Source organism: Anopheles maculipalpis, chromosome 2RL (genome assembly GCF_943734695.1).
Source record: "Anopheles maculipalpis chromosome 2RL, idAnoMacuDA_375_x, whole genome shotgun sequence".
Classification (NCBI taxonomy): domain Eukaryota; kingdom Metazoa; phylum Arthropoda; class Insecta; order Diptera; family Culicidae; genus Anopheles; species Anopheles maculipalpis.
The window spans coordinates 16,892,731-16,906,491 of NC_064871.1; the positions used below are offsets into that span (position 1 = coordinate 16,892,731).

The 13,761-nt window shown below is 43.7% G+C and overlaps 1 protein-coding gene across 2 annotated transcripts in view; it reads left to right on the top strand.

Moving 5' to 3' along the window:
• The window catches only part of LOC126556912 (translational regulator orb2), a 195,869-nt gene that overhangs the window by 90,775 nt on the left and 91,333 nt on the right, over window positions 1–13,761 (top strand). For both annotated transcript variants that reach the window (XM_050212469.1, XM_050212470.1), the window contains exon 3: window positions 6,300–6,350. In XM_050212469.1, the coding sequence (XP_050068426.1) occupies window positions 6,300–6,350 (51 nt within the window). The remainder of the gene's footprint in view (window positions 1–6,299; window positions 6,351–13,761) is intronic.

Sequence of the window (13,761 nt, forward strand, 5' to 3'; positions counted from 1 at the left end):
TCAGTGGTATGCAAAGGACGGTGTCGATGGCTAAAAGGCTAGTACACTCACACACACACACACATACACGTCGTACTGCTTGTGCTGCTATTTGCTGCTACTTGTGCCGCTCTATTATGAGCTAGATGAGCGCTTTGTCACCGCTGTGCCGATTAAAAATTTAATTAAACTCATAAATTAAACATTGCCTAGCGATGGGATACGCACATTAATTATTTATGCACAAAACTTTTCGTAGATGAAAAGGACAAACCCACCTATGGGAGCGTACGATCGATCGTACGTTGCAGTTTATGGGTGGCACTCGCGGAGAACGCTACCGAAATGCACCGAAATGAAATGGCCTGCGTAAGCTTCATTGCTTATTCATATTGGAGGTTTTCATTTGCAGTTGTATGTTTAGAAAATTTCTAGCCACTTTTAATGCAGTTAAGTCCCAAACCGTATCGAAAAGGACGATCGCAATGCATCGTAGTGCAGATTCTTCCGATTCTGCTCTTCTTACAGTAAAATGAGCTTGTCTTATTTCACTAACACAAATGGTGTGATTATGCATTAAATGGAACACAAGTGATTATTCTACATTTAGGCGCACTATTCAAAAAGAAGCACAGAACGAGAAGCTTAATTAAGCGACTTGACAAAAATGATTTCAAACTGAATTTATGCAAATGGCAATAATGCATTTACTTCATCATTCACTTCAATTATTTTACACAGAACAGAATAAATAGCAAAAAAAAAACTGCATTTAACAGCAGTAGCCCAAGTGCCTGATTGTCTTCCCCATTAACAGAATCACTCAACCGTAGCAAAATGCGGCCATGAGCACATTGAGCAACTTTCAATTGCTTTTCGGTGCACTTTTGATGCTCGGTCTGGTGTAAATTTATGAAACGATTGTGCTCCACTCGCTGACCGTGCACCCGTACACTAATTACAACTACGGCCATTAACAATGGTCAAAGTGACAACTAGCCACGAGCTGTCAAACCGAAACAGTAATAGAGCGTTTCGCGGTTTTCCCCCATTCAATTCGTTCATTTTTTTTGTCCAAGAACCATTTTTCATTTCACATTCACTGGCACTTCTTTAGTCCCCCCAAGCTACAATGAAGGTGTTTCGAAAATGGATGTTTATTTGCTCTGATTGGGTCGCTCGGAGTATCTCCTCCCTCCCCGGTACACCGCCCTTACCGACGGCCGTTGTAAAGATGAAACAAATGAACACATTTCGACTACCTGGTAGCTACCGACTACCGATACACTCCCCGGGAAAACCTCACTAAGCCAATTCTGAAGGCCAATGCTGACGTCAACTTTGCCACCTGCGCCGACCGGAAGTGCCGGAAGTGACCCTCACCTTTTTGCACTGCCAGGGCACGAGGAACGAGTTACACAATAGAATTCGGTTCGTCTATGCCGTAACAAAAGCGGTGCTCTTTGGCAGTGTTGTTGCGATTTTGGGTTTTGTGCTGTCCTCGCTTTCTCTCGCACCTCCGCACACGGCACGCCAGTTCCGGTAGACCCTTTCCCTCTGTGTATGTGATTTTTTCCTTTTCGTTATACCGACCAACCAACGTCTTGAATGTAATTAATCACATCGGTTACCTTTTCATGCAACGGTGGGTTGGCATTCGGTGGGAAACTTTCGCCCTGCCCCACCTCTTTCCGCTTCCGCACCCTGTAAGTGGTGCACAATGAAAAGGGGGTAAGAAATGGGAGCGAGCAAAAAAAAACCAACCATGAACACACTAACGGTAAAGATTTTGTACCAGATTTCCCGGAACGATGGCATACCCCGGATCGTCCTCTTTGCTTTCTCCGGAAAACAAGGGATACTCCTAAAAATTGAATACTCACGTAAGCAGAAATTAATGAATTCCATTACTCTTCACTTCACGTGTTCGGGTTTGATGCCTTGCCTTGCCTGTGCCAGCTTCCATCAACTGCCATGACAAGTTAACGACTTCCGGCCGGGGGTGCTTTTTCTTGTGCTCGCGCTGGTTCGCGCTAGTGGACACTTGCTTATTATTGAGTGAGGATACTTACAGAAACATTTAATCGAGTGTGAATCGTACCAAAATCGGTTGAACGGTTCTGGCTGGTTGATGAGTCTAATTTAGTTTACTCAAACTCAGTTAAATCAAAAATAAATGTGAAAGCAAGGCTTGACTATTGCAAACAGTGTCTTAGGTGTATCTACGAATGGGGTACAATTATTATTTAAGCCGGAAAATCTTTATATTTCAGCCAGTTCCTGTCAAGAAGTCAACCCGAAACAGGTTAACCCGTCCTTAAGCTTGAAACTTAAGATTTATAGTTTGAATCATTTTTGGAAGAATCCATGGGCTTATCCTTTAATGCATAATGCTGGACTGATCTTGGACTTTGACATGGACTGACCTTACCAAAGATGCTTGAAAACAATCATCAATTATCATAAGGTTTGACTATCAGTTTGTATAAAGTGCGAGCAGCATTTTCACCTTGAAACGTTAGAAAATATAACAAAAAAAGAAGACTTCTTCCCCACAGCAGCTAGTGATTATTTTATGAATTTCTCGACCGTTCTTCCTTGTTTGGACTAGAAACATAATATATAGGATTAACAATGCTTAAAATCGATGCTTTAGAGTACAGTTAGAGTTCCATCAATCAACAATTTGCAAAATGATAAACGTTGGGAAAGTTTCATGAAGCGATTGCGTCCTGCAATTGCATAACAGTTTATAAACTTTAAAAGCTCAGACAACGTACAGAAGAACAGTATGAAAATTTAAATTACACTACAACGAAATAAAAAAAAACATGAAAACTTGTTTGCCCCCACTACGAATACCGATGAAAAAAAGCAAAAGAAACCCAAGAAACATAGTCGTCGGTGGATAAAACTGGGGCGGGTGGGGTGTGAAGTGCACACAGAGATAAGAGTTTTGCAGCTGTCACCTGTCAACGACAACGGTGGCGGACAACTGAAACGATACTTATCGTACGCCAGGAAGTATGCAATTACCCACAACGAGTCACCGGAGATAACCTTCGAAGAAAATTGTCACCTCTTTCCAGACGCATTTTCCCGTCCCAGCCCGCCCAACACTGGCTCGCACTGAGTTTTTACCATGCTAATGGTGGTGTTTAGTGCTGGAAAAAAGAAGGAAAAAAAAGGCACTCACACAAAGCACCAGAAACACAGCAAAACAAAAGCAAAAAAAAACACGCAATTGTGAGCAAACATTTTTCCCCGATTGAACGTTAGGAATGTCTTTGAACGGAAATGTCCAGAAGCGGTGGAAGGTATAGCAGTAGACCATAGTACCGACGATTAGAATACGAACGCTGATAGCTTTGTTCTATTCGCCTCCTCCCAGGGGATTTCCGTGCAACGGCCAACCGGATTGAATCTCAATTCAAAAGTTTTCAATAAAATTTAGAAAAGAAACACAAACACCACCCGTTAGCGCTTGCTCAGTTTCCTGAAAGGTTTCGAGTTGCATCGCCACTGCTAGCGTACTGCGTTTAGTTAGCTGGACTAAGGGAGAGTTCAAATGGCACTGTGAATGATATTAATTTTAACCCCTTTTCCGTTGTCCCTACCCAGTTGTTGGAAGAGTGAAGTCCTTTTTTGTTCCTATTTCTTAACTTTGTTCTTCCATTCGTTCTTGATAACACAGATCGAGTCTAGCGAAACAGTAGATAGGAACTCAGGTTCAGCTTCGATTGTGCCAAACACTTCCCACACCACCGTCAATGCTCTGAGGGACTACTGCAAGGATCGGCTGCGAACGAACTAGGCATTTGTGGAGATGCGCGCACATTAATTACTGTTTGGGGATTTAGCGTGAGCATCATGATGGTGCTACCGCTACTCGTCCACAGTACGAGCGTCTTTCGCTGCTGCCGTGGCCCAAAGGCAGAACGATTAAAGTAAGTTCTTTCATCGCCAACGAACCTTCGTCCCAAATCGGTCTAGGGTGGGGATTGTTTCATCTCTCTCCCCCCCCTCCTCCTCCTCCTCCTCCTCCTCCTCCTCCTCCTCCTCCTCCAACAGCCGTTTCCCGCACACCCGCAAGTGCTATCCTTGACATTTTTCCGTTTATCCTGATTTGTGTTAGGTTGATTTGGTTGTTTGCTTTGTTTCCTGGCCGAGGTTTCTCTGAAAGGTCTGGGGAGTTCGCAAAGCGGACGGTGGATGGAGCACAAAATCTTCCCCCGGACACTGATTGGGCATCCGAGATCGGTTCTTTTGTGTTGGAGGGTTTTGTGTGTGTGTGTGTTTGTTAGTTGCTCTTCTAGTTGCTCTATTCTCTGCTTCTTCAACCTTCTATCATCGTGTTATCCCATTCGAGATTGAATGAGCATTGGGAAAGGCAGTTTCCCATTGGTGAAAACACATTTTTCAAAATAGGCCCCTCTCCCGGCGGAACGCGTCTTCCCCGTTTGTCCCATCGAACGACAGCAGGATGGGAAGGAAGCGTTCGCGTTCGGTAATTAGCAATACTCGAGTATCAATCAGGTTGCCTCCGTTCCCACACCGAGATGCTGTCCTTTGTCGGTTGTATCTTACAAAGCATCGTTCGCCAGTTTTGGGACATCCTCTTCCAGTTCTCTCTCTCTCTCTCTCTCTAGCCGGAAAACAGGAAAATGGGCACAATAATCGCACTGACGTGTTTTGTTGATAATAACAGCAAATGTTCACAATGGAATCACAGACTACTGATGGGAAAATGCTCAGCTATCAATCAATTGACAAAAGGCGATGATTTTTCTGTTTGCTTTCGGTTGTTTCTTGTGCAAATTGAGGCCGACTGAATGGTGGAAAGAAAGGAGGATTGAGCTTGTAGTTTGGATCTGACGTATTTAATTCGGAAATGTTACTTTTGCCAGCCACTAAAGAATAAAAAACTTTTTCGAAATATTTTTTTGTTAACAAACTGTACGTAGGTATGTTATAATCTTTTTTTCTGTGAGATAATAATGAACTTTATGGAAATGCAATACATACTAAGCAATATATCGGTTTAAAAATTTTAAAACAACACACAGAATCAAAGACTACTGTACTGCGGAAAGAATTACCAAATTTTCCAATTCAATTTTTTACCACATCTGCCCAAAAGCGCAGCAGTTTAGATTTCGAAAGACTTTTTCATAGACCATTTAAGAAAGAAAATTCCGCAAGCCCATGGCCTCGCTAGAAATCGCCTTCAAATGCTGACAATCAGAGCAGCACCGCTGAAAAAAAAGCAGCCAAGAAATGGTTTGCCTCCTCATGGGATTCCTTATCGTAAAAGCAATCCATGGCGGATTAATGGTCAATGGGCAACGCCCAACAGTGAAGAGCGAAATTGAGTAAATAAACGAATAAAACGTGTCCCCGGGAGGCACAAAAGCAAAAGCATAATATAAATCGTCACACTACGCCGTTTGTTCGCCGTCGGTAAGGCCGGCCCGAGCAGGGCGAGCAGGTTTAACACCCAAACCCGGCAGCCGGCTAAAACATGTCTTAAGCACTCGGCGTAGACGGGTGATGTTGTTTTTAGGTTTTTGCTTTTGCTTTCCATTCCTCGGAACGAGGTTGAGCAGTTCCCCGCACTCTCTTTTTATTTTTCGCGCTTAGATGCCATTTTCGGATGAACATGACGAAGCGTAAGCGCCTTTCACTTTCGCTTGGTGTTTTTCGTATGGATTTTTTTTTTGTTTTGCTGTGTGTATTTTATTATTATATTTTTACACAGTCTGGCCGATAAGCAACCGTGCCGCACTGTTCACTTACCTCGCCTGAAATCGCGCCACACAAAAACTTTTTCCAGGCTGCGCTTTCCTTCAGACGATGAAATTGTAAGACCCTGAAAAGATGAACATTTTTGACAGTCTTTTGCACTTCGATCAACCGCGATCGAGGTGATGGAGGCGATTATAAGAAGAAGGAAAAAAAACAGCGATTCAGGGTTTCACGATTTTGCCCGCTTTCCTGTGTAGCAAGGATTTTTTACCTTTTTTTCCTATATCTTCTTTCGCTAGCTGCTATTGCAAACCCCTTGTTGTGTCCGCTCATCCAGTGGATGTTAATAATTACTTTTTCATGTTTCATTCAACCTGTTTTTACCATTAAAGAATCTTAAGTAGGGTCAACCCCAAAAGGGTTGTTGAAGCACATTCCAGAATCGAACGACCAAAGCGTACCGAACCGAATTTCAATCTAGCAAAAGGTTTTTCGTTCGTTCGTAAGGAATTTTGAGGTTTCTTTTTATGGCGTTGTTTTAACTCTCTTCCCTCTTTTTTACCGCTTCGTTACAGGATTTTTAAACTGCAACACCAACACCCTACAATCACTGGCACAGCTACACGGTAAGTTTCAGCCTTTTCAGTATCAGTATTATTCAGACATTTTAGTTAAATCACTACTGCCAGTACGAATGTGTGAGTTTATCAGATCAATGATGATAGCTTTTGAAATATAATTCCTAGTATTTATTACCTTTTCGATAAATTGAACGTAATAAGCCTAACGTACCGAGGATGCAAATTAATTCAACTCTACGTACTACTACCTTACGATACGATTTATCTGCTCTCCAACACACTCGCACCGCATTAAATTGTTTATTAACCACCAACTGCCAAAGCAAAACGCTAATCGAGTGGAACTTTCTTTATGGTCAATAAATGTAACAACACACACGATTCTGACTCGTACCCGTCGCAAGGCGTAAGGCTTCATAATTACGCCCGCAAACGCCATCATATGCAAACGAGCTTGATGACGTGATGGAAATAATGAGTGAGGGAAGCAAAGAAGCAGCAACAAAAAATAGAACGCACACATGCACGTGCGGTCACAGAATCACCCACACTTACAGTACTAATGCGTGACGTTCGTCAGAGCTGTTAAGCTTTTGCAACTGTTGACACCGAGATCGGTTGTGCCCCGGTGTTCGGGATTTTTTTTTTACCTTTATTCGACCACACACGTACCTCTGTTTCGTCCATCAAGAGAATGGAAAATGGTGCTGGCGAAAGGAAGACACGGAGCGCAACCCGATTCACTTCGCCGAACAGGCCACACGGGCTCTTAACAGGCAATGTTAAAAGTATGCAAATTAGTCCATTAACACACCTTGTACCATGTGAGCTCTCGGAATCGAACTGCTCGCTGCACCACCGACCAGGCGTCTCCATCGACACGTGCCAATGACTTTTCGTTCGCAATGGGCGAACGGTGTGTTTGAATACATGCTGTCAAAAGGCAATCAGAACGATTTACCTTCTCGCACAAAATTCTATGAGGAGGGAATGGGTTTCTCCTACCCCCCCTACCCCCCTACCCGCCCCTTTTGTGTGCAGAGAACTGTAAAGAAAATTTTCGATAAACTTAATTAAAAGTCGTCCAACGTTTGTAGCGGCATTACTGTATCTCCTGCAGGCCTGCAAGGTGCCTCCATTCGTCCAACACCTTCGACACAAAAAAGTCCCATAAAATGAGAATACTGCAAAATAAACACTTTTTGACGACTGCGGCTCGTTTAGGCTAACGATGTGCAGTGTCGAAATGTTCACCGATCCGTAACCGAGGGATGGTGAAAAATTAAAAATCTTCCTCTTCAACTCCCTCACCCTGACCCCGCCCAGGTTCGATAAACCTGAGGATGAGGGAAAGAGAAAAGTTTCACTTGCAGCAGCTTTAGCTCAACCCCGTCCGTGGTAACATTTTCAATTCCACAAATTGCCCATCACATTCAGGCAAGTGAGTTTTTACATGACCAAGGTAGTAATAACGCACAGCAAAAAGAAAAAAAAGAAACCAACCAACCCCCCTCCCGACCGTTCCGGAAAACAAGAACACAAACACATCGCTGTCGCAAACTTCAGGTCGATGATGTTAACGGAAATGAATATGTTTTCGGGTTGCACGGGTTCGGGGTACGAATATAATGAAGGAAAAATGTTTCTAAACCCCGGCCAGGTAATGGTGAGTAGCACCGGGAAACACGAAATGCCAGAATGTCACCGAATGAAACGTTAAGCGGCAAGGCGCGGTGGCAGGACCGAGACAACAAAGACGGCGCGGGGCAAACCATTTACATGTTCATAATTTTTATTGTTATTATTACTGTTATTGTACACCCTCAGAGAGGGTGAGGACGAATCGGACCACTTCCTGCGCTGTGCCATCTCACAGTCCCTTTTCTGCTGCTGCCGCCGCTGGTCGCTGCCTGTCAGCGGTGCAAAAGCAATAAAAGAAAAGTACGTTTAAATTATGATGCTCCACAAACACGTGTACGGCGCTGAACCCTTCCCGCTCAGTTGAAACGTGGTAAAACATCAACTCATCAGAACGAGTTGTTGTTGTTTCATCGGTTTAACTTTGGCCTTTCAGCTGTTTTTATTGCTGCTGTTGGATAAGTCGAAATCGAAACATTGTTTACCAACACTTTCGGCACTGGATGAGGATGATATTTTGTTTCCTTTCTCCGAATTGGTCAAACTGAAGTGGACCTGAAACGTTACGTTGTGTGCCGCTTGTTGACAACATTCTACCAATTATGGTACAAACGTGTTTAATTTAAGTTTGAGTTTTTGCTTTATTTTTCCAAATGTCGGAACTTCAAATAATGTGTGGTTGTAAATTTATTTTTTTGTTGCTCAGAATTTTAAGGTTTTATGCTTGCTGTGACCTGGAGTCCAAGTCCAAGACTGCTTCTAAAGACACTGTGATACGTGCTCTACAACCTGTAAAGACACAGTATAACGTCCTCATACTCTTGTGCCAAGGTTTTTGACATTATTATCCAAAACTCACTGCTCCATCATTGTCGCGACCTTATACATCAACGCACCAACACGGATTCTTCCCTTGACGCAGTGTTACAACAAAGCTAACTGAAGTCTTCACTCACTGTCATGCTGCATTCTCTTCTTTATTCTTGACTTATCGACGCCCTGCGTCGTCCTTAGTCACGCCGGCAATCAAATGGCTTACTAGATTTGTTGATATATGAGGATTTTTTTTATAGAATGATTTTTCACTAAGCTCTCTGACATGCATTTGCAGAGATTTTTTTCCAAAATATCCTTAGTGACATTCTCTCAAGAAAAGTGTTTTTAACGAAACATTTTGAACGTTTTTGAAAGTTGCTTCACTAAATATGTAGTTCTTGCTCCCCTCTCGGCTTCTAGCATGTTGTGTATGTACCAGGATACATGCGTCAATAAAAAAAAAAACGATACAGTGCAGGAAAAAAGCTCCTCCTCAAATCGAGCCTATTCCTTTGTCGTGATTCCACCAGACGGTAAAGGCATCAGATGCAATAAAATCACCCATTCAAAAGCTGTTATCTTCCGAACAGGTAGCCAATGGTGACACTTCGATAAAGGCGTAGGTTTCTTTTTGCCGTATCCGAATCACTTCCCCTAAACCCCGATCAGCCCACGCTCAAAAACTTCCGTCCGCCACACAAAAGAGCCACCCAGAATCCATCCATCCCACTAGACATGCTCGCAGGCCGTCGTGTGCACGTAAAGGCTTACGTCATGCGAATTCCCCCAGAACGAGAAAGTCGTCGTTCACCAATTGTTATTGGTCGCACGTGTGCCGCATTTTACGCAAAAAGATGTAAATCTTGATCTTGTGTTCCACCGCTTGCCACGCACGGCCGTAAGGGTGTGACATTGTGCTTCAAAACGACGCATCCCAAACCCGGTTGGTCCGACGTAATCAAATTTTGCTTTGACCGCAAACGTTTCATTGTGTCAGGCAACCCGAAAAGAAAAGACGGTAAAAGGAAACAGCATGCCCGTAGGTGTACACATCGTAAAGTAGGCACGTAACAAGGGGTTGACATCAGGAAATGTTCGCTCTATTTCCTGCATTATTTCCGCATCCGACTGTAGTGCGTGTGTGTGTGTGTGTTTGTGCATCGGTACGGAAATCTGTCCTTTATTGTGTGTGAGTGTGATTCGACGACCAACGGCATAGAACCTGCTTAGCTCTCTTACAAGTCTTGACACGCCGTATCATACGCTTTAGTTTAGAGGGCAAAAGCTTAGTGTTCCTTCATCAATTCAAAGCATCACTATCATCTGCAAGAGATATTAAGCGAACGACGATTTCACAAGTAATTAAACCCAGGACGAGATAATCCACCGGCAGTTTATAAGTGTGCGTACCATCCTTTGCCACGCTCGAAAAGAGTCTTCCCGCAAACGGCGCTTCTAAAGCGATCGACCGTTGATTGATCTGCTTCCGGCCATTTTCTGGCATCAAGATGTGCTCCTTACGACACATATAACTTGTCGCACACATACATTTATGAACATTCGTCACGGTTCATTTCAAAAGCAGGCACTTAGCAGGCAATATGTCACCCGTAAGACCGAATGTCGATATTCACCGACCGACCCACTGGCCATCACCAGTGCCACAAACACTTTACAGCGCCGTCTCTCCGGCTGTCTGCCGTCTGCTTTATTGATCCGGAGAAACAGAACGTAAAAAAAAAACACACACACACAGAAACGCAAACGTGTCAGGGATTATAAAACTGGACCACCAATTGGTTTCCGGTTCGAATGAGGCTGAGAGGATGCCGCTACCGGTGTCATTCGTCGATCGGTATCTTTGTAACAAGCGCAGCAAACTAAGAAACCAAAGCACACACACACACAAAAAGCGATGGGCGACAAAAAAAAATGTCGAAAACATTGACAGTATTTCCGATTTCTAAAGATTATGATGCTGTCCTTCCGTGATTGGCTTCTTTCACCGGTTCGGGTGGAAACGACGGACATACGGAAGGACGTACGAGCGCGGGAAGCACAATTTGCTGCTCTATATTTCTATCCCGATCGAAGAGAATCGATTCAACCTCGATTCTACCAAGTGGACCTGGTAGCCGTACCATCCGTTTTAGTAGATTTTACGTGAAATAAAGTACGAATCAGTGAGTAAATCTGTACGAGGGGAGCTCGTTTTGTGCGGCTAGCGGGGCGCATAGAGCTCGCTGCTAAGCAACGGCAGGACATTTTATTGCATTTGCCCGATTGTCGGGACGAATCATGTGGACGGAAGTGTTCATAAGGTAAAAGTTATTGGTCACAATCAGTCGACCGTGCTGTGCTGCTGCTGGAAATGACCGTTGTCTTTTTCAATTTTGTTTTCGATTCGTGTTGTTTCGCCGTGCTGCTTATGGTTTCAATCTTTAATAATGTGTTTTGCTCGCAGGAAATAACACAATTTGTTCCCGGCTCCTTTCGCATCCGTATAAATTAGCGTTTATGTTGACAACTGCCGTTGACATTTTGGCGATTTTTGATGGCGTTGGTTTTAGAATTTTCGTTAATTAGGATAATGCTCTACAATGTGCATCAAAATGTGTGGCTATATTTATCAATTAGCTGCAGTGAATTCATGAAATTGGTAAAATGATTTATTATATTCCGATTATTTATCTTCAAACTATCCTGCTACACAAACACTCAAGCTGAGGCTAATTGTTATACACTTTTCGACATGTTCATCCAGACCTAATTGCACAAATAAAGCTGCTGATGGATAATAAAGCCACTTGGCAGATTAAACATGCCACCCACATCTACTCGACCACATTTGTCCGCATGCATCATAAACCGTTTTTGTTGCGCATAAATTTTCCTTATCCTCTAAACAGGGGACTTATGCGCGACGTGCTATCAAAATTACATCTCCCCAGAGATACAACGCAAATGTGAATGTAATCTAGAGTCCGTGTGATGAGAGACAAACGAACCAACCATAAAAAAAAGAAAACAGGGAATCAAACAAACCCTTACACTATGTCCGATTTGGGCTCGTTGCTGGCATCGGACCAGTGCCGCTGTCAAAACGCTACAGCCCGACACGCCACTGCTAATTTCCATCCGAGCCTGGCAGAATCCTCTCGGGACTGGTCCAAACTGACTGGTTCTGCTGGCCAGCCAGGGCAGGGATCCGGCCCTCCCCTTTTCCCATCCGGCGCCCACCCATCAAGGCCGGGAAGGTCTGCATGTGCCAGTAAAATAAATGGTTCATGAATCACGATCGCTCACAAGCAGGGAGAATAAATCCATCACATTTGCTAACTGCCATTAATCATTCCTCATTTGGGCCATGTGTCCGCACGGAGTTGGCCTACGGCCACGCATCCTGCCCAAAACTAGGCCGCCGCTCGCCGCTGTGGTTCTCACGGCGAGGCGCACGACAACGGAAACGGATGCCAAAAGTGACACATGTAAAATAGTGCAGTTCCTAGTAGTTTTTTTTTTTTGTTAGCAATAAATACTGTTTACTTATACTGACCGAACCCCTCGGCAGACTCTGTATCAAAAAATCTTCAAGAAATATAACCACCAAACTTCGGTTAGCGCTCCTTCTTCCCGGATTATCGGGTCAGCCTTCAAACACAATTCATGCAAATCGTAAAACTGACGATAAACAAGCAATCGTGCGGAGGGATAGGATCGTCGGCAGCAAAAATAGCAACCAATTTCCAATTACTCTTCGCTGATAAACTCCGATCCACACACTTTTCCCCCGATCGGACCAACGGTCTCTTACAGCTTACCAACCCAAACCGACAATCGATGGTCTCGAACGGTAGCTTTAAGGCATTGTTCATTATTTATTAGCCTCCCGAGCAAAGAACCGTGCCCGACAGCCACCCGAGTGGGCTGGACGAGCAGGGTCAGGTTTCGGGCGTGAAGGAACGAAATTTTAAAGGGCAGCGCCTCCATCTTTGCAAAACTGTTTAAATATTCATGATCTAAAGTTATTCAATTACTTCCTGCGAGAAAAGAGTTCCCAAAGAATTTCCAATGGCTGTGTGCTGAGTGTCTGTGTGTGTGTGTATGTTTGTTTTTTGCCACTAGCCATTCCGTGTAACCAACGACCAAAGTGGCAATGAAATAAAAACGCGTGTAAGTGAACAAAACCTGACCGGACAATAGAAAAACAAACCCTTCCGTTTCGTTTCTCGTTTTTCCTGGGCCGTTTTTTTTTTCATTCGCTACTCAGCCACCTCCTCTAATCTTGCCCAAGGGTACGTCCAAGGAAGGGGGGAAAGAAAAATCCCAGCCTGTCTTCCCTCGGGAGACGCTTCACTGCGATCCGCAGTCGGTATGGTCGGTATATTGTAGCAAAACTTGTTCCTAATTAATGCGATAATAAAATTGAATGGAATTAAATTCGTAAGCATTAGCTCCGTGCTCCCTTGACTCTTGCCAGCAACGGTCGGTCAGTGTAGCCGGTCTGAATCGGGATGGGAAAGTTTTGCCCTCCTGGTTCCGGGAGGAGGGGTTTACTTCAGAACAGTTTTTTTGTTGTGTGTGCTTCGGCATGGTTTTAAGATACGCCAAGAGGGTGTTTGTACAGAATAGTTTTTTTTGTGTGTGTGTCTTCTTCTTTTCTAAGCAGCAAAATAAAGTGTTCTACAGTGTGACAGAAGTAAGAGCACAAACACAAACTCACACAAAACCAAAGAAACTACACCGAAGGAAAGTAAAGCAAGAGACAAACCCTCTGCTTGAGGAGCAACTTACAATCGTATCCCATAGTACTTCCCATTCGGTCGCCGGTTCATTTGGAATGGCAAACGGTACTATCAATGCTATTCAAATGAGTTTCGAGTGTTCGTTAGAATATTTTTTTTACTGTTCTCTTTCTCTTATTCTTCTTCCCTGCGGGCCCCTATTCGGTATCTATTTTCTGCCATTTAAAATTTCCCTTTTTGCACACAATCACAACTAA